The following is a 24,523-nucleotide window of genomic DNA, read 5'->3' on the forward strand; positions in this document are numbered from 1 at the left end:
CCACTGTATGCTCAAGGGAGTGGCAGGTGGATAAAGTCACTAACATAACTCCTTTCAGGGAGGGTATGAACCCAGTGCCCTGGCCCCCCAGGACCTGTGTTCTACCAGGCTCTAAGAGCAGGTACCTGCTGTGGGACAGTGTGGCTGAGAGGGGCACCCAGACCCTCCTCAGCATACCTGGGGCAGAGCAGATGTCATCCATGAACTTCTCCTAATGCAGGCCCTTGTAGGTTTCACCACCTCTATTAATTACTGAGAAGTCCTGCACTGTGGCCAGAAACATTGCTGGAGGCATGTTGGAAAAGTCAGCCTTAACAGGAGTGGAACATTGAGTAGAGAGAGAGAGAGAGAGAGTGAGAGTGTGTGTGTGTGTGTGTGTGCATGTGTGCTGGTCCCTGTGGCGACAGGGAGGTGGTAGTTCTTGTGATCAGGAGAATGGAAGTCTCAGTCTCCGCCCCCACCCCTCCCTCTCTCAGATCTATGAAGTCCTGAGTGTGATCCGGGACATTGGAGCAATTGCCCAGGTCCACGCGGAGAATGGCGACATCATCGCAGAGGTACGTGTTTCCTCTTCATCATCTCGACGTGACCCCCAGGGCGAGGGGCAGCCTTGAGAGAGTGGAGCGGCATGCATGGTTCAGCTCCAGGGGGGACAAGCAGAGTGACCCACTGGGACTGTGCGGAGTCACACTGGGCAAACGTTGGGGGCAGGTGCCCCTTGGTGTGTTCTGCAGGATGCGCAGCCTGATCCTTCACTGCAGAGAAGTGCTTTCTCTCAGCGCTATGATGTGGCTGCCTGTGGCGTGGGGGACATGGGAGTCCATGTTTAGGTATTTTATGCTATTGCCCAGGGCTGGGGACACATCAGCTTTCAGCATCCCAGGGGGACAGCTGACCACATTTGGGAGGCTATGACTGATCTGTCATAGCTCAGGCAGGACTGGGAACAGGGGGCCAAGCCCCTTCTTCATGGGGCCTTGGGACGAGGGCCGAATGCTCAGTTAGGACCATTTTGATGTCTTGCCGAGAAACTTCTACCCAGGTCTCAGTAGTCAGAGCCATGTGAGAGCCGGGTCTCCCTGACAGCCTGGCTTTCTTGAAACATTGCAGGAACAGCAGAGGATCCTGGATCTAGGCATCACGGGCCCCGAGGGACATGTGCTGAGCCGGCCGGAGGAGGTGAGCCCCTGCCGAGTAGAATGCATGAATCCGAGTCCCTGGGCTCCGCCAGAGCCACAGAAAACCACTTCCTGCCTGTTGAGAATGGGGCTTCTGAGATGCTGTTTTTGGTCCCTCTGGGAAGTCACAGTCACCCACGTGTGTGTCCACACAGGCACATGGATGTGTTAGACTGTGCTGGGGGGTAAAGTAGTGCAGTGTGTTTAGCCTGAAGACTATTCTGTCTCTAATTCTCTAAGCCCTTTCTCAGGTATTCAGATACAAGCAGCTTTTTATTAGCATCCTGGAGTCTGGGTTCATCGCTCCCAAATCTTACCGTGAAAGCTCTTCTAAGTATCTAAAAAGCAGAATGGGGATTGTCAGTTTTTCCATGCTAAGTCTGCACAGGGTATAATAAACAGGGGAATGTGACAGACAGAATCTCTCAGGATCGAAGAGGGAACGTTCAGAGCAGGGTTCCGCTGGCACCGAGGTTGAGCATCACTGTCCTGAGTGGCATGGGAGTGGGAAGGATGGTGTAGGTCATGACGGACCCCAGGCCTGTCCTCCTCAGAGTTGGTTGACCCTGTGTTCGGTCTTGAAACAGTTTTGGCATCAGGCCTGGGGGCTGCAAGGACTCCATTGGAGGCAGAGGGACGGCCTGGCTCTTTTTTCCTTTTAAGCCCCATTTGGAGCTCGCATTTCCTGAGCACCCAGAGGTGTAGATGGCCGAGCATAACAGCCCACACTTGGGCTTTATAACATCCCGTGAGGGGGACCAACAGAGCCTCTTCACACAGCTCCTGGGGGCACCTTCCTGTTTGCTGGGAGCCCATTCCGTCCTGCTGCCTGTGTGGGGTCTGCCCCCGCCCCAGTTGTCCAGTGGTGAAGCCTTTGTCACCTCTGTGTCTCTCCAAAAGCACAAGGGTGTGAAGTTCAGCATCATAGAGCTAAAAAGTGCAGTGTCTGGCCTGCCCCCCACCCCGACCCACCACTCTGACCACCCTCAGTATGTAGTACACACACACACACACACACACACACACACACACCTGGGAGCCCAAGCTCACTGTGAAGCCAGTGGGCCTGTGTAACCAGGTGGTGACACCCAGGGTTGGGCTTCCTTACAAAGTTTACTCTCACCTTCATCAGTGGCTTGTCTGGGAGCCCCTCCCACCCACTTCCAACCCAACAGGTGAGAAGGGGAAGAAGGTGTTGTCCCCTGAGAAAAGCAAACAACTTCATCCTGTTATACGTGCTCCTTCTGAGAGCTGCATGCTCGTTTCCATTTCAGACCCTTCCGGGGGGCCTGGCTTCTGCTTCTCCCGCTGCCTGCGCTGCATCCCCAGCTCCTTGCAAATCACAAACAGAAAGCCTCCCCACCCTGAGTTTACCCAACGGGCCAAAGCAATCAGAGGAGAGTGGCCCCAGTCTCTGTTTTGACCACAGACATCAAACCTGTTTTTCCATGATTAGGCACAGTTCATTGCTGGGGATCTCTTAACAGGGTGTAAACAATAAAAAGAGTAAAATACGGAACCATTCTAAGAGGAATTGAGCTTTACAGTCCAGTTAGGGAGATAGTGCCAATACAAAAGAAGCAGTTAATAACATCAAAAAAATGCGATTCCTTCTGGGTTTCGTAATCCATCTGCCAGTGTCATGATGGTTAACTGGTGCTTGAACCACACAAAACATTTTCTTCTCTTTTCAGCTGTTACTTCCAACCCACTGTGTGAGCTTGCCCATAGGATTTCCTCCAGCTGGTGGCTGGGAAGATTGACAGGGAGACTCTAGGGAGAGCAGAAATCTAGAAACCTCCTCTTATCAGTGGGCTTATCAGCTCAAGCACGTATTATGATCCAGGTAGTGCTAGGCCTGTGCGGGGCATTGAGATGGATGACAAAGTGGTCCCTTCTGGAAGGGATTCCCGAGGAGCTTCGGATAAAGGGGGAGATGCAGAGTAAGTAGGTGGGGTGGCGAGCAATGGGACTCTGAGCCAGTTATGGCCATCAGGCTAGTGTCTGGGAGAAGAGTGGGGCCTCGGAGGAGAGAGGGTGACAGAAACCTTGACAGAGGAGGGACAGAGGTGGGCCTTGCAGAGTGGGTTTGCAGATACTGGACCACAAAGCGAGTGTGGTGTCCTGAAGCTGTGTGTGCCTGCACGGGTTGCTTTGCTCTTTGGACCTTTGCGTGGCTTATCTTTAAAATCAGAAAGCAAGGCTTAGGTGACCCCCCTGAATCCCTGATGGCTCTATGAGAAGACAAATAAAATTTTTATTAAAAAAAAATTTTTTTTTGGAGTTCCCGTCATGGCGCAGTGGAAATGAATCTGACTAGGAACCATGAGGTTGCAGGTTCAATCCCTGGCCTCAGTGGGTTAAGGATCCAGTGTTGCCGTGAGCTGTGGTGTAGGTCTGGCAGCTGTAGCTCCGATTCAGCCCCTAGCCTGGGAACTTCCATGTGCTGTGGGTGTGACCCAAAAAAGCACAAAAAAAAAAAAAAAGAAAGAAAAAAAAATTTTTTTATTATAGTTTACATTGTTGTGCCAGTTTCTGCTGTACAGCACAGTGACCCTGTCATACATATATACATATATACATTCCCTTTCTTATGGTATCTTCCATCATGGTCCCTCCCAAGAGACTGGATATAATTCCCTGTGCTACACAGTAGGAATATGTTTGTTTTTAAACTATAATACTGTTTTCATAATATTTATATCAGTGTTCACCCTGTGTGAGACAGTTCATGTTTAATATTGGAGGCAAACACACGTACACACAGAAGGGTAAGCGTGGATCCTTCCGTGGTTCTGGGTGAAACGTAGAGAGCTGGGGTTTAAATGACCTTCTTTCTCCAAGAGGTAACCTTAGAGCCTCTGCCCTATCTGCAGGCCTGTTGCCCAGCTGGGACAGGGGAGGGGTCAGACCTCAACTCGTACTTGGTGAGCAAATCCAGGCAGGGCCCTGGGCCCAGATTCTCCCCCCAGGACTGTCCTTACAGGAGCCAGTCCTCCAGGGTAGGCCCCCTAGAACTGGTACTTCTGTTCCATTTACTCACTAATGAGTGTGACTCTGCCCTCTGGTTCACCCGGCATGGTCCTGGTCCACACCCTTTGTTCAGTGCAGTGATGAATAGTGCCTCTGTTCACTTTAGAAGAGTCTGGGTGGGGACAGGGAATTTGGGCAGTCACCTGCACCCCTGGAAACCACACGGATTCTAGTGGCATCCTTTCCACATTGTACCCTGTGGACTTTTGAGGTGACCACAGAGATGCAGGGTGTCCCTCCTCTGCCTGGGCCAGAGCCACTTCTGTTGTAACTGGAGCCAGGGAGAGAGAGGGCCAATGGTTCAGCTATTCCAGGAATTAAAAACACTTGGATGTTTAATGAGCTTTTTCAAGAGCCCTTTGCTTTGCCTTTGGGTCTTTAGACATCTCTCTTCACATAGTTGAAGCCCAAGAGGCCAAATGTGAATGATGTTGCCTTCGTATATTAAATTAGATCACCCGTTAATGCAATTACAGAACTTCGGCTCTTGGCTGTGCTCCTGTAGAGACTGGTTAGTTAATGGTGATTCAGTCTGGAGTTTTGTCATCTCTTATGAAAAGTAACAGCTCTTTACAGACCAGCCTGGCTTTAACCATTAACCTGAAATGAAGTCACTTATTTGCTCAGTAAACGTTTTTGAGCACCTGCTGTGTGCCAGGTGCTACAGTGGGAATTGCCTGAAGGATGCAGAAAATCTAGTAAGACTCAGCTCCTAGCCTGGAAGAGTTGAAGCCAGCCTTTTGCCAGGATTTGGGAGGGAGCAAAAGGCTTTCAAAATTTCACTGCTCCTTTGCTGACTATTGCTGATACCTCTGCACTATCTGACTTGACCCAAGAACTAATCTTACCTGGTCAGGTGTTTAGTGGTCCTCACTTGGGGGTCTTTGGAATATTATTATTCACTGAGGCATCAGGTTTAAAGAATCTGGTTATTGGTTAGAGCAGCTGAAGGTGGTACCAGTCTGTGGCTGGCTGTGGTTAGATTGCCCATACAGAGGGCCTTTGGTTTACGCAAATCTGCCTGCTCCCTTTCCAGAGCCCTGTGAGGTTGCATTGTTCCTTGGGCGATGCTGGCTTCACTTGTGGGCATGGGACAGAAGCCCAACACAAAACCCCATCACTGAGTGTCTTGACTTGAGACCATGCCCCCTGGCGTGGGAGCCATCAGTTTCCATGTGTGGTTGTTCTCCAACATTAGCAAACATGAAAATCACCCAGAGTTGATATGACCCACATTTCTGAGTCCCACTCCCAGAGTTACTGACCCTGTGGGTCTGGGGAAGGGCTGCAGGGCTCTGAGAATCTGCATGTTTAAAGACTCCAGGCAGATGCAGAGCATACTCAGAACCATCCACAAGAGCCAGGAAGGAAGTACCCCATCATTTCAGCCAATCAATATTGAGTGACACTGGGCAAGTCACATCTCCTGCCCCTGACTGCAGTGCCATTTGGGGTACAGTCCAAGGACACAGAGTTCTCTGATTCATCATGGCCTCTCTCAGTCGGGGACGGGAAGAGACGGCTAGGAGAGGGGGCACACTTCTCATGCTCAGATGCCCTTCTGCAGGTTGAGGCGGAAGCCGTGAACCGTTCCATTACCATTGCCAACCAGACCAACTGTCCCCTGTACATCACCAAGGTGATGAGCAAGAGCGCCGCGGAAGTCATTGCCCAGGCGCGGAAAAAGGGTAAGTGCCGCCGGCCCACGGTCTGATCACAGGTATGACTGTGCACAGGTTCGCAGGTTGCGGGGGTGGGGAAAGAGGGTCGGAAGAGGGTGAGGGCTGCGTTTCCAGCCCCTCCTGCCAAGTGGGCCGCACTCATCACGTTCCAGCATTAACCTAATTACAGCTGGGCACTGCGGGGAGCTCCGGTTTCTCCCTCTGTTCTGCGCGGCGGCCTCGTTGGTATCTGTTTAAAGGCGAGCCCAGCGCAGGGTGAGTGGGCAGCGCACTTGCCTCCTTCCCCCATTTCATCAGAAAGTTGGATATAATTGGATGCCATCTAAACAGACCAGGCATATACACAGATGACGTCAGTTTCCAACTGCCTCAGAATCCTGGGAAACGTTCTATTGCAAAATGCGGTTCTTTTTGTAGCTGGTAGTGATTTCCGCCAGCCCGTGTAAGAGAGCCTGGTGGGGGCGGGGGTGGAGGCAGGTGGGGGGTTTTACCCCAGCCCCCTCACATCCTCTTCTGCTGGTGCCGGAGTCACTCCCTCTAGATTATAGCAATATATTCTGGGCTGAGGCCGGTCTCTGTTCCATCGGGAAGGTTCTCGGAAACTAATTTACTAAGTGCTGCTTCCAGGGTGTGGGCGGTGGAGCACCCTATCCATTATGAATGCAGCACAGCCCTACTGCATCTGCCCTTGACTCGGAGTTTGGGTCAGCACAGCACGTGTTCTGTACTGGGCAGTGTAGCTTCACATACAGAAAGCCTGCTCCTGCTTAGTGGATCTGGGGGCGGATGGATCTTGGCTGGACGTGAACATGACTTTCATAGAGGAGCCTTCTGCCCGCCGTCCCTCCCACCCACCCACCTACCTACCTTTCTTCCCTCTTCCCATTCTCGCCTTGTATTTCCTGATTGCGCTGCCTCTTTGTATTATTTCTCCGACTCGCTGCCTCCATTTTTCTTTATTTCTTGTTCTGTTTCTCCTTCTACCTCTGTGTCCACATTTCTCTTGACTTCCATCTAGCTTTTTCCTGATCTCTCTAATCTCCTGCCTGATTTCTCTTTCTCATTGTTTTTCAATTCCCTTGTCTTGATCCATTTGTCTTTTTTTCTCTGTCAACAAGGAAATAGCCTGCCCTCTCTGGTTTGTTTCTGGTTCTCCCTCGGGATGTGATCCACATGGATGGGGAGGGTTTTTTTTTCACTGATGGGTGAATTGTTGCAAGACTTAGAACAAATTGCTCAATGGCCAGTGAGTCATCTTGTCCCAAGAGATGATAGCTTCTAGATGGATCCAGCAATTAATTTCTGGCCCCTGTTCTTTGGAGCTCCCCTGGGGCCTCGGTCCTTAGGCTCTGCATGAAATGGTTGCTGCATTACAGCTTCTTGGAAACCTGCCCTCTCCTGGCAGCTAGAAGGAACTTCCCTTTGAAATGGAACATTCTAGGAGTCCTGTGGGTGATTACTGTTGGTGACCCTCCCTCACCTGGGTCCTATATCACCCAGACCTACGTTTGCAATAAAGGAACCAGCCTTAGCACCCAGCGCTAATCCATGAATAGCCGTTTCCATGTAGTGGGGGAACAGTTGGCACAATGTCTGAAAAGGGGAAGTTGGGGGCAGCTTATTTTATTTTAGTAATCATAGCATACTCAGATGAAACCACGAAACAAAAAGTCAATGAACATTTTAATATAATTAAATATTCAATTTAGTGGAATTTTTCTAATTTTTAAAATTTATTTTTTATTAAAGTATATTTGATTTACAAGTTGTACCAATTTCTGCTGTATAGCAAAGTGACCCAGCTGTATCTCATATATATATTCCTTTTCTTATATTATCTTCCATCATCAATTTAGCAGAATTTAAATGCTGAGGCCATGTGTTCTGATTCTCTCATTTGTCCAAATTGCCGGATGGAGGAGTCTGGCTTGTCATAGTACTTGGTCTGGGGCAGGTAGTGCTGGCCGGTCTGGGGCTGCAGAGAAGGTGCTGGGCCTGGGCTGGACCAGCCAGCAGTGCTGCGCTCTTTCTCCTTTCTGTCTCTCAGTTTTCCTGCTTGAAGACACTGAGGTGGAGTGTTATTAGGGAGTCGAATTCCTCTAAAACTCTGAGACTCAGTGCTCCAGGGTGTCTCTCTGTTGTCTTTATGACTTGGATCCTGTGTGTGTGTATTGGGGGCTGAGCACCAAGAGGGACCAGTTCAGTCTGTTCATTCAGATCCTTCAGGGTGTGGGTCCAAGGGTGCCTGCATTGTGGTTCCCAGAGTGGTGCTTGCATTCAGACACTGGCCCTCTAGCCCTTGAAAGCCTTTGCTTTAGATGAACTTGAGCTGCCAGAAAGGAATTTCCGGTGCATTTGGGTGCTAATGAGCAAGGAGAAATCCTAGCTTGCTTTGCAGACCCTTCAGGCTCTTTCCATTTTGTTGGAACTTTGTAACAACTTTGGAAGGCAGCTGGGGGGCTGGAATTTCGGTACTTTGTTTTACTTCGCAGCTGAGCAAACTGAAACTCAGGGCTGGTGAACGGTGGGATCCGGCTTTGATCATCGGCATCTGACTTCAGGCCATGAAGGTCCCCATTAATGCCTGACTCACCTTCATGCTTTGAGATTATTTTAATATGGGAAATGCCATGACCATCTCCTCCTCGGTATCTGTTGGGGTTTAGTTCCTTAGCAACCTGGTGGAAACTGGAGCAGAGTCATGGATAATATGGAAAGAAGGGTTTCCCAAAGACCAAGAAGAAATAGACAGTATAAAGCTGTATTGAGCGTTAGTGCTCTGGGGTCAATATCCTGCCCTGGATCAAATCCCAGCTCCATTAGGCAGTAGCTCTTGATGCTAGTGGGCAGGTAACTTACCATCTCTAGGTCTCATTTTCCCACCTGCAGGGGGAGGATAGGAATACTAAGCATCTCCTAAGGTGAGGATGATGCTAAATGAGGGAATGCACACAAGGATGCCTAGAATACGTGGATCTATTACTATGATGATTCAAGAGTGGGGGGCTTGTTTGACCAGTAGAGCAAAGATGCCTTGGGCCTGGGCCAAGGATTTTCTGCTGAGGATTGTTTCTCAGCTTCAGGTGGCTTCTTCTGGCCCCTGGAGGTAGCAGGCATGAGAAGCTGGCCAATGTTTTGCTGCTCCATCTCTTCATCTGTGAAATGGAGAGATTCTTCATACATTCAGTGAACTCTGCTATGGAAGATTTCAGGCGTTTGTATTAGGGATGAGAAGTGGTCTCAGCGCTCAGCTCCTTTGCTGGCAGGGGCAGTAAGGGAGGGCACGGGAGCAGACAGTCAGATGGGATATGGTTAGTTTATCAAAGAGGTGGAAGCCAAGTATGGTTAGAGCACAGAGAAAGGCACCACTGTTTACAGACATGTGCCCAAGTCTCAGAGGGCTCAGGCTGTGTCAGACAACACCTCTCTGCCAGTGTGAGCTATTGGAAAACCAAAATCCTGTCAACAGCAGGAGCAGTGACAGCTCCTCTTACTGGTCTCCATCTCCCCCCTCTCCCCCTGTTCCCAGAGACCTGCAGGTCTTCAATCCAAGACAGGAGGTGTTTCGGTAAGTGAAGGTGTGAGATAGAACAGAAATGAGGGCTGTTTCCATCGGGCTGCTGGAGTTGATATGACTACGTGCAGGCTTCCCCCAGAGCTGGCGTTGGCTGTGCTGCTTCCTTCTGTGTCGTCCAGCAGGAGGGTGAGTTGTCAACCCCGTGCTGCAGATAAGGATTGAAGACACAGCCAGCACCAGAATACAGTGGGCGGTTTTCACTCTTCCAAAGAACTTAACTATTGGCCAGATTAATAGGCTGACGTCATGGAACGGAAACTGTAATGTGGAAATTGACTAACTTGCCCCAGATCCTCCACCCGTGGGAAATAGAACCTTAACTCCAGACTCCTGGCCAGCTCTCTTTCCACTGAGGATCCCATGTGGGGATTTCTCTGGAACTGGCTCCCTCCGACTGCCTTTTGTCCCTGTGTGGAACAGCATGGCGCTGACGCCTTCCACGTGTGAGTGGTGGTGCGCGGGCCCAGCCCGGTGACCTCACTGGTGCACGTCCTCCGCCCGGCCCTGCCCCGCCCCCGCAACCCAGATGCAGAACCATTCACAGCCCCAACTTGAGAAAAGACTTCCTATGCCCTGTGGGTCGGTAGGAATGGCAGGGGCGTAATGAGAAGCGCATGATCGTGGGGGCTGCGAGGACCATCCCAATTTGGGGACATTAAGTTCGTGCCCAACCTCGTAATCTTGAACCCAGAGAGTGGCCCGTGGTTGGCTTGTGAATGTTATAAAAATCTTACCAAAATCTGTGTTAGGGCTCTGGAGAAACAGAACCCGTATTAAACACACACACACACACACACACACACACACACACACACATTTTAAGGAATTGGCTCATGCAGTTGTGGGCACTGGCAGGTCTGAAGTCTGCAGGGTAGGCTGGCAGGCTGAAGACATGGGGAAGAGCTGATGCTGCAGCTGACGGCCGTCTGGAGGCAGAGTTCCTTCCCAATCAGTGCCCTCACCTTAAGGGCAGATGCTTGCAGAATCGGCAATTCAGTTCAGCCGCTTGTAGGGTGAGACTCGGGGCTCAGTTTTCAGTTGGTTTAAGCTCTGAAGTAGCTGGAGATGAGGATCTCTCTGGGGACCGGCATAGAAACTTTCGGGTCACATTTGTGGCACTTGAGTTGGGAATTTGAATCCCTGAGCTGAACCTTGTCTTTCCTCATGTTGCCCAAGGTAAGGAGGAACCATCAGCCCATCTTGTTATATGCAGTCTGGCAAAAACGTTCTAAGATATCAAATACACAGTCACCCAGAACTTTGCCCCTTTTAAGTTACCCGATTAGGAGTATCCAATGGTGGTGTTTTGCATCTTTTGCCCCATCACACCATGCAGTGTCAGTGCTCTCTTAACTACTGGAAGTGGAGTTATTAGGGCCTTATACAAGATCAGATTAGACAGTCAATTCCAGAAAGCCTAGAACCAGTTCAGAAGATTTAAGATTCTGTTCCTTGGGAGTTCTCGTTGTGGCTCAGCAGGTTAAGAACCTGACTAGTATCCATGAGGATGCAGGTTTGATTGCTGGCCTCGTTCAGTGGGTTAAGGATCTGACGTTGCCCTGAGCTGTAGTGTAGGTCACCAAAGCGGCCCAGCTCCTGCATTGCTGTGGCTATGGCTACAGCTTTGATTCAACCCTCGGCCTGGGAACTTCCATATGCTGCAGGTGTGGCCCTAAAAAGAAGAAAGAAAAAGAAAGATTCTATTCCTTTAGAACCACTCTCCTTTAGAGTGAAAATCTGCTGGGCTGTTACGTTCTGGCTTGGGGTCTCTGAGAGGAAAGGGAGAGTGGTGGGGTGTGTGTGTGTGTGTGTGTGTGTCCTTGTCATGTTCTGGTCTGTTTTTCATTGTGCTTTTTATGTCTGTATTTTGAAATACTTACCTATTAACAAGTACATGATTTCCCATTGTTTCTGCTCTGGATGTGTGTCCTCCCTCTTCTCATTCCTGGGCAGTGACTAACCGTCAGGGATGGAGCTGTCAAACATCTTTTGACCCCAGCTTTCCTTTATTCTTCACAAATGCACCTGGGCCCATTGCAACTCCGCACCAGCCCCAGCCCTGCTGTTCCCGGCCATCCTAAGGAGCCCGGAGAAGAAAAGCATGAAGCTCTCAGTGCCGCCAAGAAAACATCAGCAATGTGTTTGCAGGAGGGCAGAAAGGCCAATGAAGCCTGTTTTGTGGTTTATTTATTTATTTGTCTTTTTGCCTTTTCTTGTGCTGCTCCCACGGCACATGGAGGTTCCCAGGTTAGGGGTCTAATTGGAGCTGTAGCCACCGGCCTAAGCCAGAGCCACAGCAGCTTGGGATCTGAGCCGCGTCTGTGACTTACACCACAGCTCACGGCAACGCCGGATCCTTAACCCACTGAGCAAGGGCAGGAATTGAACCCGCAACCTCATGGATTGGATTAGTTAACCACTGTGCCATGGCGGGAACTCCTCGTGGTTTGTTATTATTATTAGTGGTAATTATTTCCAGTGATGTCTGTGGCCTGGCTGAGGTCCAGAAGCCCACCTGGTGCTGCCTCAGTTGCTTCTACCGTGGGCAGAGGAGGATGTCTCCTGCAGGAGGGTATGACTCCTGCCCTGTTTTTTGGGGGCTGAAGAGGCAGCAAGGACCTCTGAATCTCCGAGCAGGCAAAGCAGAAATGAACTGTAAAGATGCCTTCCTCCTTTTCCAAGAGCCCCCATGTTTGCTTGGCCCCAGCCCAGGAATCCTGGCTCAGCCTTGGTCTGAGGAAGCTGATCTGGTCAGCAGTGACCTTGAAGCTCCGACCCAGGTCTGGGTTTTGCAGAGGCTGAAGGCCAAGTTCCTTCCCTGTGGTGCATGCCTGTGTCTCTGCACAGCGAGGATGGGCCCCAGCCCCTTATCAGCTCCCCCACCCCAATCTGAGCTGTATTTTGCAGAGTGAGATGAAGGCCGAGGTCAAGGGCACTCGCACTCACAGGATTTGGGACACATTCCAGGAACCAGCCCCTCCTTGTCCTCGAGTTTCTAAAAGCAGGACCGAAGCCCATACTCAGGGAGAGGATGAGCAGCACTGAATTACAGGAGGATCAGGAAACCGTGGCTGCTCATTCAAGGATTTCCCAAGCCTGGCAGCTGTGCTTTTTTCGCTGTGCTTTTTTCTCCAGGCAGTTCTGCCCTCCTGATCAGTTTCAGGTTGACAAAGCCAGGAAAACCTTGAGGGTTACGGGAAGAACTGTTTTCCTGGTGACTTGTCTGGACCTCACCTTTGTGCTCAGACAACAGTCAGCAGGACCTCCAGATGCGGGGTCAGGAGAGCTGTACCCCCAGCTCAGCCATTTCCGGCTGACACGCCAGCCAATCACCTTGGACCGCAGCCGCAGGGCTGCTCAGCTGTTTGGTTTTCACACTCACCCCTGACGGGGGCACAGGCCTCCTTGTGAGGCGGTGTTTTACTACCTGAGGATGAGCTGGAGTGGATTGTGCAGCTGCCCAACTGGCTTCTCGGACCTGGTCCTGCCTGGGAGGCATAGATCAGAGACCCTGGTGATGCTGAGCATTGGCCCTCCTCTTCCTGGGGGCTTCCTTCAGGGTGAAGCTTTCTCTGCAGCCCTCCCTTCCTCTTGGGGATCGTCCCTGGTTTCCTCAAGTCGCTCCCTGCCATGGCCCTTGACCGTCGCTGGCAGGACAGAGAGTCCTTTGTGAGATTCCTGAAGCTGGAGGGGGAGCTCACGGAGCCAGCCCTCAGGGCAGCTGCCTCCCTGGTGGGTGTTGTGCTGGGTTATCCAGAGACAAGCCTTTGGGAAGGGCCATGGGGTGGCAAAGAGACACATTCCAGACTGAGAAGTGTTGGGCCTCGAGGGTTTGGAGAAAAAGACCCTCTTGACAGGACCACTGTGGGGACTGAGGGTGCCCCGTGCGGGGGACGGTTGAGGAGGTGAATCCTCAGTGGCAGTAAGGCTGGTCTGAGATCAGATTCTGGCTCTGATGTCTTTGCTTAATCAAATACACACCCTTCAATCAGTTCAGCACATGTTTATTGAGTGCCTCCTGTGTGCAGGCTGAGTCGTTTTCCTTAGTCTCTGGACTCTTCCCCTTCATCCAGTGGAGAGTCAAAAAATTTAAAACTCAGGGAGTTCCCATTGGGGCACGGTGGTAATGAACCCAACTAGTATCCATGAGGGTGCGGGTTCCATCCCTGGGTTGGATCAGTGAGTGGGTCAAAGATCCAGTGTTGCCATGAGCTGTGGTGGGGATCGCAGACTTGGCTGGGATCCCGTGTGGCTGTGCCTGTGGTGTAGGCCGGCAGCTATATTTTTGATTAGACCCCAAGCCTGGGAACGTCCATATGCCATGGTTTTTTTTTTGAAAAGAAAAAAATTTAAAACTCAGTGACTATTAGATTGTTGGAGTGGAGGACAGGATGGAGTTTGGGATGACATTAAAGAGGAGACCAGCTTTGATATGAGGCTGGGGAATGCAAAGCCTAAGATGCTTCCGTGAGAAGGTTGTTTCTCTCTTTGAAGGCAGAAGGGCCCCTTGAGAGGAAAAGAAGGGCACGGAAAGGTTATATTTAGGAAGCACCCCCTGCAAGTATCATGGAGAACGGATGAAGAGGTGGGGAAGGAGGTTGGGAAAGCAAAAATAAATCTGAACCCTGGTTGGGGGGGGGCCTCTGTGGAGTGAGCTGGGGAGAAGTGATGAAGGCTTAGAGGAAAGTGCACAGAGTGGAAAGAAAGGATGTATTTAAGGCATGAAAGCATTGACATCTGATGGGTATAAATGGTTCTCAACTTTCTGGCTTCTGCCTGAGTAGATGGATATGAGAGGACATGATTTTGGCCTCAAGAAATTGACATTCTTTCTTGACAGTGTATTGAGTTAGGCTAGGCTTCTCCAGATGCTGAAATCTCAGTAACTGTGCAAAGTCCTTTACTTCTCGGCCCTCAAGGGGGTGACTCGGATCCAGGCTGTCTCTTGGGTGGATCTCGAGGGCTCTGTGCTGGCTCTTAAGTGCTTCTGCCCACTGATGACACACCTCTTCTCCTCTCTCAGCCCACTACCCCAGAGCTGGACCCTAGGAGAAGGTCAGGGGGACTTTGGGAGAGCAGGGGGTTAAGTGTGAGGTGCCCTGGAGCACCCCAGAATAAAGAGTTCAGACAATACTTGGGATTGGCTGCTTGAATGCAGTCTGAGCTGGAGATTGTTCCTAGATTTGGGAACCAACAGAAGAGGAGGTGGAATGTTTGGGATCATTTGGGGAGAGTGGGCGGAGTTAGAAGCGAAGGGGCTGGGAGTTCCCATTGTAGCTCATTGGATTAAGAACCGGACTAGTATCCATGAGGATGCAGGTTCCATCCCTGGCCTTGCTCAGCGGGTTGAGGATCCAGCATTGCTGTGGCTGTGGCAGAGATCAGCAGCTGCAGCTCCAATTCATCCCCCAGCCGGGGAACTTCCTTATGCTGTAAGTGTGGCCCAGAAAAGCAAAATAAAGAAGCGCAGCGGTCACAGGTGAAATCTTAGGGAGCACTCGTTGGATCGGTGTTTGGGCGGCTGGGGTATTTGACTTCCTCCAAGTTCCTCGGCTGTGAGAATAGGCTGGCACCTTCTTTGAAGGGACGGTGAAAACCCTCAGCAGGGATTGGCCCCAGCAACGGTGGTTTCCTCCTTCCCTCCTTGTGTCGCACTCAGCTGTGCCTTCTGTTTGTCAGGAACCGTTGTGTACGGCGAGCCCATCACCGCTAGCCTGGGAACGGATGGCTCCCACTACTGGAGCAAGAACTGGGCCAAGGCTGCTGCTTTCGTCACCTCCCCACCCCTGAGCCCCGACCCCACTACTCCGGACTTTCTGAACTCCCTGCTATCCTGGTGAGTGTCCGTGACAGGTTCCCATCTTCCCTTCTTGGTCTTTCCTCAGAGCAGGCCGACCTCGTGGGTAACAGTGGGGTGGGCAAAAGCAAACCCAGAGGCTTGGTTCTCCAAACTTGATGCTTCCAGGGGGATTCTGGATAAAGACCAAGGCCATCTGGAAAGTCAGTCAAAGAGGATGAATGAGGGAGCTAAAGGACCACTGTGGTACCGTGTCACTTGTAAGATACGCCAGCCACAGAGCAGATCTAGAGATTCAGCTTTAGAGTAAATCTTCAGGATCAGTCTATATCTTCCTGAATTTTCTATCTCCTGAGGGGAGATAGACCATTTCAGAAACTTTCGGTGGCCTGGCACATTAAAATATATACTCAGGGGTTCTCGTCATGGCTCAGCAGTAATGAGTCTGACTAGCATTCATGAGGACGCAGGTTCGATCCCTGGCCCCACTCAGTGGGTTAAGGATCCGGCATTGCCGTGAGCTGTGGTGTAGGTTGCAGATGCAGCTTGGATCCAGTGTTGCTGTGGCTGTGGTGTAGACCGGCAGCTACAGCTCCGATTTGACCCTAGTCTGGGAACCTCCATATGCCGCAGGTGCAACCCTAAAAAGACCAAAAAAAAAAAAAAAAGAAAGAAAGAAAAAAAGAAAAAATACGTTCAGGGAGTTCTTGCCGTGGCACGTGAGTTAAGAATCTGACTGCAGTGGCTCAAGTTGCTGCAGAGGCGCAGGTTCAATCACCGGTCTGGCACAGTGGTTTAAAGTTTCCAGTGTTGCCACAGCTGTGGCATAGGCCAGCAGCTGCAGCTTGGATTCAATCCCTGGCCTGGAAACTTCCATATGCCTTGGGTGTGGCCATTAAAAAAAAAAGGATGATGTGAGGTCAAGGATTAGTGAGAAAGCCAGTCGTATGTTTTCCTTGCAGTGGAGACCTGCAGGTCACTGGCAGCGCCCACTGTACTTTCAACACTGCCCAGAAGGCCGTAGGGAAGGACAACTTCACCCTGATCCCTGAGGGTACCAACGGCACGGAGGAGAGGATGTCCATCATCTGGGATAAGGCTGTGGTAAGGAGTGCTGGTCTCACGAATGGGCGGGGCTCAGCTTTCACCGGAAGGTCTTGGGTCTCCTGGGGGCCTTGAAATGGTAATTGAGAAAATTCTAGAAACTGGTACTTGGGTTACAATGCTTCCTTTTTTTTTTTTTTTTTTTTGTCTTTTTGCTATTTCTTTGGGCCGCTTCTGCAGCATATGGAGGTTCCCAGGCTAGGGGTCTAATCGGAGCTGTAGCCGCCGGCCTATGCCAGAGCCACAGCAACGCGAGCCGCTATCTGCAACCTACACTACAGCTCATGGCAACGCCGGATCGTTAACCCACTGAGCAAGGGCAGGGACCGAACCCGCAACCTCATGGTTCCTAGTCCGATTCATTAACCACTGCGCCACGACGGGAACTCCTACAATGTTTCTTAGGTTTGGAAATCTAAGACCACACCTCCTAGGTGATTTCCTCCTAAGTATCGCATATGCATTTCTCATTGTTTTCATCTTTCTACCAGTATAGACTGAAAAAAACCTGGTCTTTAAAGTATGACTCTTGGGAGTTCCCTGGTGGTCGAGTGGTTAGGATTTGGTGCTTTCACTGCTATGGCTTGGGTTCACTCCCTAGTCTGGGAACTGAGATCCCACATCAAGCCGCTGCATGTCACAGCCAAAAAAAAAAGGAAGGAATGACGCTTTTGATCAGAGCTTCCTTAGCAACCTGGTGGCTTACTTAATCTTCTACTTTTAGAAATGGACTCAATTTCCTTAAAACTGTCTTTCGGACTCTTGGGGCTTAGTGTTCATTTCCATTCCCGGCTTCTGGCAGGCCTGCTTTGAACATACACTGACCTTGTTTTTTTTAATAGTTTGAAATGTAATAACAATATGTTTTCTGTTTCTTAATGAGTGTTTTCAATTATATACATAACCATATATCCTTATTGCAAAAAGAATAAGGAAGTTGTGGAGTTCCCATCATGGCTCAGCAGAAAGGAATCTGACTAGTATCCATTAGTATCCATGAGGATGAAGGTTCGATCCTTGGCCTCACTCAGTGGGTTAAGAGTCCAGTGTTGCTGTAAGCTGTGGTGTAGGTTGCAGACTAGGCTCGAATCTGGCTTTGCTGTGGCTTTGCTGTGGCTTTGCTGTGGCTGTGGCTTTGCTGTGGCTTTGCTGTGGCTGTGGTGTAGGCTACATCTCCAATTCAGCCCCTGGCCTGGGAACCTCCATATGCTGCGGGCGTGACTCTAAAAAGACAAAAAAAAAGAATAAGAAAGTAAATAAAAAGCAATTAACACTGTTTCAGATACAACTACCATGAACATTTTGGCGGATCTTTCATTTTTTGCCAGTGAGAGGATGCATGTGTATGTACATGATACGTGTGTGCGTGTGTGTAAATAATGCTGGCATCATATATACTATTTTTGTAGCCTGTCTTTTTTTTTTTTTTTTTTTTTTTTTTTTGCTTTTTAGGGCTGTTCTTGCAGCATATGGACGTTTCCAAGCTAGGGGCTGAATCAGAGCTGTAGCCATTGGCTTATGCCACAACCACAGCAACGCGGGACCCAAACTGTGTCTGCGACCTACACCACAGCTCATGGCAACGCCAGATCCTTAACCCACTGAGCAGGGCCAGGCTTCGAACCTGCAACCTCATGGTTCCTAGTTGGGCTCATTTCCACTGCGCCATGACGGGAACTCCATAGCCGGCTGATCTTTTAAAAAATGTATTTCATGAAGAAGTCTACGTATCCTTAATCATACTTGAAAAACTTGGTTTTTAATAGCAGACCATTCCATCTTAATGCTGAGGTGTAATTCATCTGTAATTCTTTGGTTGACCCTTTATTTTGTTTTTGATTTTCTTACTGGGATGAACATCCTTATAGATACCTCCTTAGACACATCTTTAATGACGCTAGAAGGAGAAATTTCTAGAAGTGGTATTACTGGGTCAAAGGTGTGCATATTTTTAAGGCTTTTGATATATATTGTCAGAGTTCCCTCTAGAAAGAGTGCACCAATTTGTATGCTGCCTACAGTATAAAGGTATTTCCAGTTACTTCCACCAGGTCTGAATTGGTGTTATTATCAAGAAAACCCAGGGAGTTCCACAGTGGGTTAAGTAGCCAGTGTTGTCACCGCAGCAGCCCAGATCACTGCTGTGCCCTGTGTTTGATCCTTGGCCGAGAAACTTCCACAGGCTGTGGGCCTGGCCAAAAACAACAAAACAAAACATAACAACCCCCCTCTGAAAGTATCACCGATTGGATTGTGAATTTTGTGTCTCACTGTTTTACATTTCTTCTCAATTTTTCATGAGAGCAAGTATTTCTTTTATTGCTTTTGGTCATTTGTATTTTTTTCTCCTTTCTGCTACCTGCTTATTTCCTTTGCCCACTTTTCTATTGGATTTAGAGCAGGTTTCCTAACTCGGAGAGATGCATTTATCTCCTCAGATCCTGCATTTATTTATTTATTTATCTTTTTAGGGCCACACCTGTGGCATATGGAGGTTCCCAGGCTAGGGTTCAAATTGGAGCCATAGCCACCATACACCATAGCCACAGCAATGCCAGATCCGAGCTGAATCTGTGACCTACGCCACAGCTCATGGTAATGCGGCAGATCCTGCATTTTAAAGGGACGTGGAGCATAAGTGGTGGAGATGAGACAGTGTGGGGCAGGACATGGGGAAAGTGATTGGTATCCAGGATAAGCTACAGGGGCCAGAGGCTGACAGACATGCTTTCATTGGATAGATCTAAGGTCTGCATCTGTGTCTTTGAAAGGGACAGCTGTTCCAGCCAAGGGATGTTTCCTGAAAAGGCATTGCAGCCCCTTCAATTTTTTAAAAGCTTTTCTTTCTGTTTTCTTTTGTTTGTTTGTTTGTTTGTTTGTTTTGTCTTTTCTAGGGCCGTACCTGAGGCATATGGAGGTTCCCAGGCTAGGGGTCTGATCGGAGCTGTTGCCACAGGCCTACACCACAGCCACAGCAACGCCAGATCCAAGCCGCATCTGTGATCTACACCGAAGCTCACAGCAACGCTTGATCCTTAACCCACTGAACGAGGCCAGGGATCGAATCCGCAACCTCATGGTTCCTAGGAGGATTCGTTTCTGCTGCGCCACGGTGGGAGCTCCTTAAAACCTTTTTACTTTGAAGTAATTATAGATTGGGCGGAATGTGCAAAGACAGAGCAGAGGAGTCCTGTCTGTCCTTCATCCGGTTTCCCCTGTCATTTCATTTACATAATCATCGTGATATCCACACCCAAGACCAGCAGTGCAGTGATGTGTGTATAGTTCTGTATCATTTTGTCATAGGTAGATTCATGCCATCATCAGTGCAATTAGGACACAGATGTCCTCTGTCACCTCAGAGATCCCCTTCCTGCTGCCCTTTTATCGTCACACCTGCCCCTAACCCCTGGAGGGATCTCCATCTCACCCCGATCTGTCTGTCGTCCAGCTCTGTCACTTGATTATTTTGAAGATGTGATAGAAATGAAATCATACAGTTGGTGACCTTTGGAGGTTGCCTTTTTCATTTAGCACAGTGCCCCCTAATATCCACGTTGCCATGTGTATCAGATATGTGTTCCTTTTTATTGCTAAAACATTTCAACTTTTTAACCTGCTTTTGGGGTGTGTGTGTGTGTGATTGTCCTCCTCAGGTCACTGGGAAGATGGATGAGAACCAGTTTGTGGCTGTGACCAGCACCAACGCAGCCAAAGTCTTCAACCTGTACCCCCGGAAAGGCCGCATCGCTGTAGGATCCGATGCCGACTTGGTCATCTGGGACCCGGACAGCGTGAAAACCATCTCTGCCAAGACCCATAATAGCGTAAGCCCTGGTCACTTCGTGGACCCAACCCAAATGAATTACAGTCACAGAAAGTGACAGGTGGGGCAATTCCCCTGGATTTACAAAAAGAACTCTGTGATAGGAGTGAACTTTCCCCCAGGAGATGTGATAACTTGCACGTTGCTAAGAAAAACAGCTTTCCTTTTCTTTAGTGAGGTCAGTGAGACTGTTAATCTCTTCCTCACTTTGGAGTATGGTAGCATCTCTTTGCATAGACATCTCTATCTATGGACCTTTAGAGTCTCTGGCTGTCATGCCTGGCCATCAGAAGCTTCTGGAAGTCAGACAGCATTCCATTTTAATAGTTTGATGCAGCACCAAGAGATCCAAATAAAACATTCAGATGTCCACTCCCCAGAAGCCCACTGGCATTCTTATTCTTTGAAGCCACTGTTTTCTCATGTCAGGGTTGTGCCCGGAAGCCTAAAAGGCAGATGGTCTTATGTCCTAAAGGAATGAATTGACTTTGACTTTCCCCCACATAGAATCAGTACTGTGGCAGCTGTTCTCATCAGGCTTTTAGGGTCTGCAGTTCTGGGGTATCTCTTGTTTCTCTGTCTAGACTGCATGCTTGGGAAGACCCTGTCTTGTAAATGGGACCCTGGGCAAGGGACTTCGTGTCATGTCTTGGGCTTGTCGGCTGAGAATGAGGGGTTTAGATGAGGCTCCTGCGTGTTCTGTGATTCTGTGAGGTCAGGGAGAATTAGGTAGAAGTGTTAGTTAGCATTGGTTCTTCATAGAAAAAATTGTGTGTGTGTGTGGTATTGAAAGGACATGGATAAAGGGCAAGCTCTGGAAAAGAAATGGACATAGGTTTTATATGTTTTATGTCAGAAACCCATACAAATCTTTTTTTTTTTTTTTTCCTTTTTTAGGGCCGCGTCCTGTGGCATATGGAGGTTCCCAGGCTAGGGGTCTAGTTGGAGCTGTAGCCACTGGCCTACGCCAGAGCCGCAGCAATGCAGGATCTGAGCCACATCTGTGACCTACACAACAGCTCACGGCAACGCCTGATCCTTAACCCTGAACAAGGCCAGGGATCCAACCTGCAACCTTATGGTTCCTCGTCAGATTCATTAACCACTGCGCCACAATGGGACTCCAGTGAATTCTTTTTTAAAAAAAAAATTTTATTACAGTTGATTTTTAATGTTCTGTCAATTTCTACTGTACAGCAAAGTGACCCAGTTATACATATATACATTGCTTTTCTCATATTTTACATCATGCTCTATCACAAGTGATTAGATACAGTTCCCTGTGCTTTTCAGCAGGACATCTTAGTGAATGAAGAGGCTGTTCTAGATCAAGTTCTAAATTGAAAGCTGGCTTAACAGGGCATCTGATTCTAGATTGCCCGCCCCAGGTGGCCTGGGCCAGCAAGTGCTGACACCTCCTCCAAGGGCTGCGACAGCTCCGGGGGCTGGGAAGGTGTCTGGCATTGCTCCAGGACAGCGCTGGGCCCTTGGCCGAATCCTGGTCCCCTTTGCCATTTAGAGGTGTTTGGGCTGCACTGGTACCTGTGGTGCAGAGATGGAGGGTAACTTCAGAGAAGGATGCTCAGCTCTCAGTATGAAGAGTTGACTTTTTCATTCTTCCTCACTGACTGGCTGAGCTTTGCAGCAGAGCCTTACAGCCACACTGATGTGTGACTTCGTTCACAACCTCTCAGGGGTCCGGAAGGGGCTGCTTTTATGGGCAGGGGTCCCAGGGCCCTGCTTGGGGTACTACCTCTTCATATGCATTTAACATCACAGGTCCATTTTCCCTTTCATTTGACCTTCTCAAGAAAGGGATGGTATTGTTATCCCAATTGGGAAGATAAATAAACGGCGGCTTAGAGAGCTTAAGTGACCAGTCTAACGTTACATAGCTATTTTGTGGTGGAGCCAGAATTAGAACCCAAAATTGCCCAGGGCTCTTCCCTGCCAGGCTGTGTGTGCAGTGTGTTGGTCAGGGTTAGAGGGAGAAAATCCTTCCCCTCTTTTCCAGATCCCTTCCCCGGGGGTGGTGGAAGGGGCAGACGAGACTCATCATTTAAGCAGATGACCTAGCTAGGGAGCCCGCATTTGGAGCTCTTAGCCAGGCAGAAGAGAGGCTGTGAAGGAATGATGCTTCCAGAAAACAGATCCTGCCCTCCAGACATTCAGGAGCCCAGCCCTGCCTTTACCTCCAGGCAACCCTGTCTAGGGAGTCATGACTTCTAGAATAGCCCACACGAAGCGTGCTTGTATAGCATTAATTATCTGGGAGAACCCGAACGGGAGGCTTTCCCTGTGTAGTACAATATTTCCTACCACGGGGCTAATTAGCTTTAATTTGGAGTCTTTAGCTAACTCTTGTTGACGGCCCCGCTATTAAGCCTCTGCCAGGCATCCAGCCAGTTGAGTAATTTGAGGAAGCCTGTGTGGATGTAGGTTAAAAATGTCTACCTGGTAAGCGATGAAGTCTCACTGCTCGCAGTTCGACAGAGTTGGCACCACATACCCTGAGCTGTGCTCTGACCATTGGACTTGTTAATTCTAAGTCCCTTAGAGTCTTGGGACGGGGTCTTCCGTCTTTTAAAAATAGGAGGTGGCCCAAACCAACTACACTTTACTTAAAAACAAACAAAAGAACACTCATAAAGAGTTCCTGTGGTGGCTCAGCAGAAATGAGCCCAACTAGTGTCCATGAGGATGCCAGTTTGATCCCTGGCCCTGCTCAGAGGGTTAAGGATCCAGCGTTGCTGTGAGCTGTTGGTATAAGTCGCAGGTGTGCCTTGGAGCCCATGCTGCTGTGGCTGTGGTGTAGGCTGACAGCTGCAGCTCCGATTTAGCAGGAACTTCCATATGCCACAAGTGTGGCCCTAAAAAGCAAAAAAAAAAAAAAAACCAAAAACCCCAAACCAAAAACCCCACACACGCATAAAAATCTTATGTTAAAGGAAATGATTAGAAAACAGTGAAAATGACTGCCCCGCAAGACAGTCACAGCTGCAGCCTTTACCCATATTACTGTGATAGTATCATTATTAGTATTAATTGTACATTTTAATTTGCGCATTAGTCTTTCTCCTTTGCTAGACCATGATTTTCTGGAAATAGGAGCTGAATTCCAGTTACTGTGGTATCTATAGCACCCAGTAGTTGCTCAAACATTGAATGACTCTTTTCTTCCCTTCTCCCTAGAATCCACTGTATTTCCTGAATAAATTAATTTTAACTTTTTTTTCCGGGAAAAAAAAAAAAAGAGAGAGTTGGCCCAAAGTGCTTCTGGACCCTATGATTAGCTTACAAGCAACTAAACTCAATATGTGCATCTTCTGTTGACTTTGATTTCAAAGGGTGTGCAATCTTATAGGGAAAGTGCAGTTAAAAAAACCAGGCGGTGAATAAGGGATTTTCTAAATGCCTACTTTGTGCCATGTCGTGGGCTTAGATGCTCTAGTTCCTTTTAGTTCTTGTGATCCTGGTGTCCTTCCTGCAGGATGGCCTGTGTCCCCTTAGAGATGAGGAAGCTCGGCCTCAAAGTCACACACTGGCTAAGAGTGGAGCTGGGAGGTGGACCGCAGGCAGATGGCACCATGGCCAAGGCTGTTTCCATTACTGCAGGAGGGCACAGGAGGAGCTTGTCAGAGTGTAGACAGTCAGCTGTGGGGAAGGTGGAAGACATGGGGTTTGATTCAGCCCTGGAAGGATGACCCTTTCCAAGGTCATTCAGAACTGACCTCATTCTCTCCTGGGATCTGTACCCATACGATGCTTTTTGTGTGGTCGTCTTCACCCCAACCTTGCGAGGGAAGCAGGTGAAGACACTTTAGTTCTGATTCAAGCCGCCTGCCCAGGGTCACACAACTCCTGGATTTCAACCAGGTCCAAGATGCCACCGACTTGAACACATTATAGTTTAGGTACCACCGTGAAAGAAAACACACTGAGGAGGGTAAGTCTTGTAGGAGACTCTTTAAAAAAGAGGCAATGCTGCCAAGGAACCGCTTGTGCTGAGTACAGGAAAAATGAGCTGTGGGTCTGCCATGTAAAAAAGGGTGGCAAGGAATCTTGCCTGTCTTGACATTGGCATTGGTGGCAGAGAGGGCAAAAATGGCTCCTCAGAGGGTATGGACCGAAAGTGGGGACTCATGTGAGTTGGTGGTCTGAATCGTGCATCCAGCGTAGTCCAGAAAACCCTGAGGCTGAGGCTTTAATATAAGGTGGCATCTGTGTGGCAATCCCCCAGCCGGCGGAAAAAGTAGACCCCCGTCCCTGGGGAGGACTCGGCTCAGCGTAGGCTGACTTTGATGCTGCGGTGCCATGTGCTGTGAG

At 49.3% G+C, this 24,523-nt stretch overlaps 1 protein-coding gene across 4 annotated transcripts in view; it reads left to right on the plus strand.

Moving 5' to 3' along the window:
- The window catches only part of DPYSL2 (dihydropyrimidinase like 2), a 116,969-nt gene that overhangs the window by 86,085 nt on the left and 6,361 nt on the right, over positions 1–24,523 (plus strand). For 3 of the 4 annotated variants that reach the window (XM_001927801.7, XM_001927796.6, XM_021073575.2), the window contains exons 6-11: positions 477–557; positions 1,111–1,179; positions 5,779–5,899; positions 15,150–15,306; positions 16,230–16,371; positions 20,028–20,198. In XM_001927801.7, the coding sequence (XP_001927836.1) occupies positions 477–557; positions 1,111–1,179; positions 5,779–5,899; positions 15,150–15,306; positions 16,230–16,371; positions 20,028–20,198 (741 nt within the window). Of the gene's footprint in view, positions 1–476; positions 558–1,110; positions 1,180–5,778; positions 5,900–15,149; positions 15,307–16,229; positions 16,372–20,027; positions 20,460–21,118; positions 22,835–24,523 lie in introns of those variants that run through there. The other variant, XR_014828418.1, reaches the window with a different exon arrangement.

This window comes from Sus scrofa, chromosome 14 (assembly GCF_054392235.1).
Source record: "Sus scrofa isolate SSC_HxYL_T2T_F1_AM1 chromosome 14, Sscrofa_HxYL_maternal_Yorkshire_Landrace_v2.0, whole genome shotgun sequence".
NCBI classification, from domain to species: Eukaryota; Metazoa; Chordata; class Mammalia; order Artiodactyla; family Suidae; genus Sus; species Sus scrofa.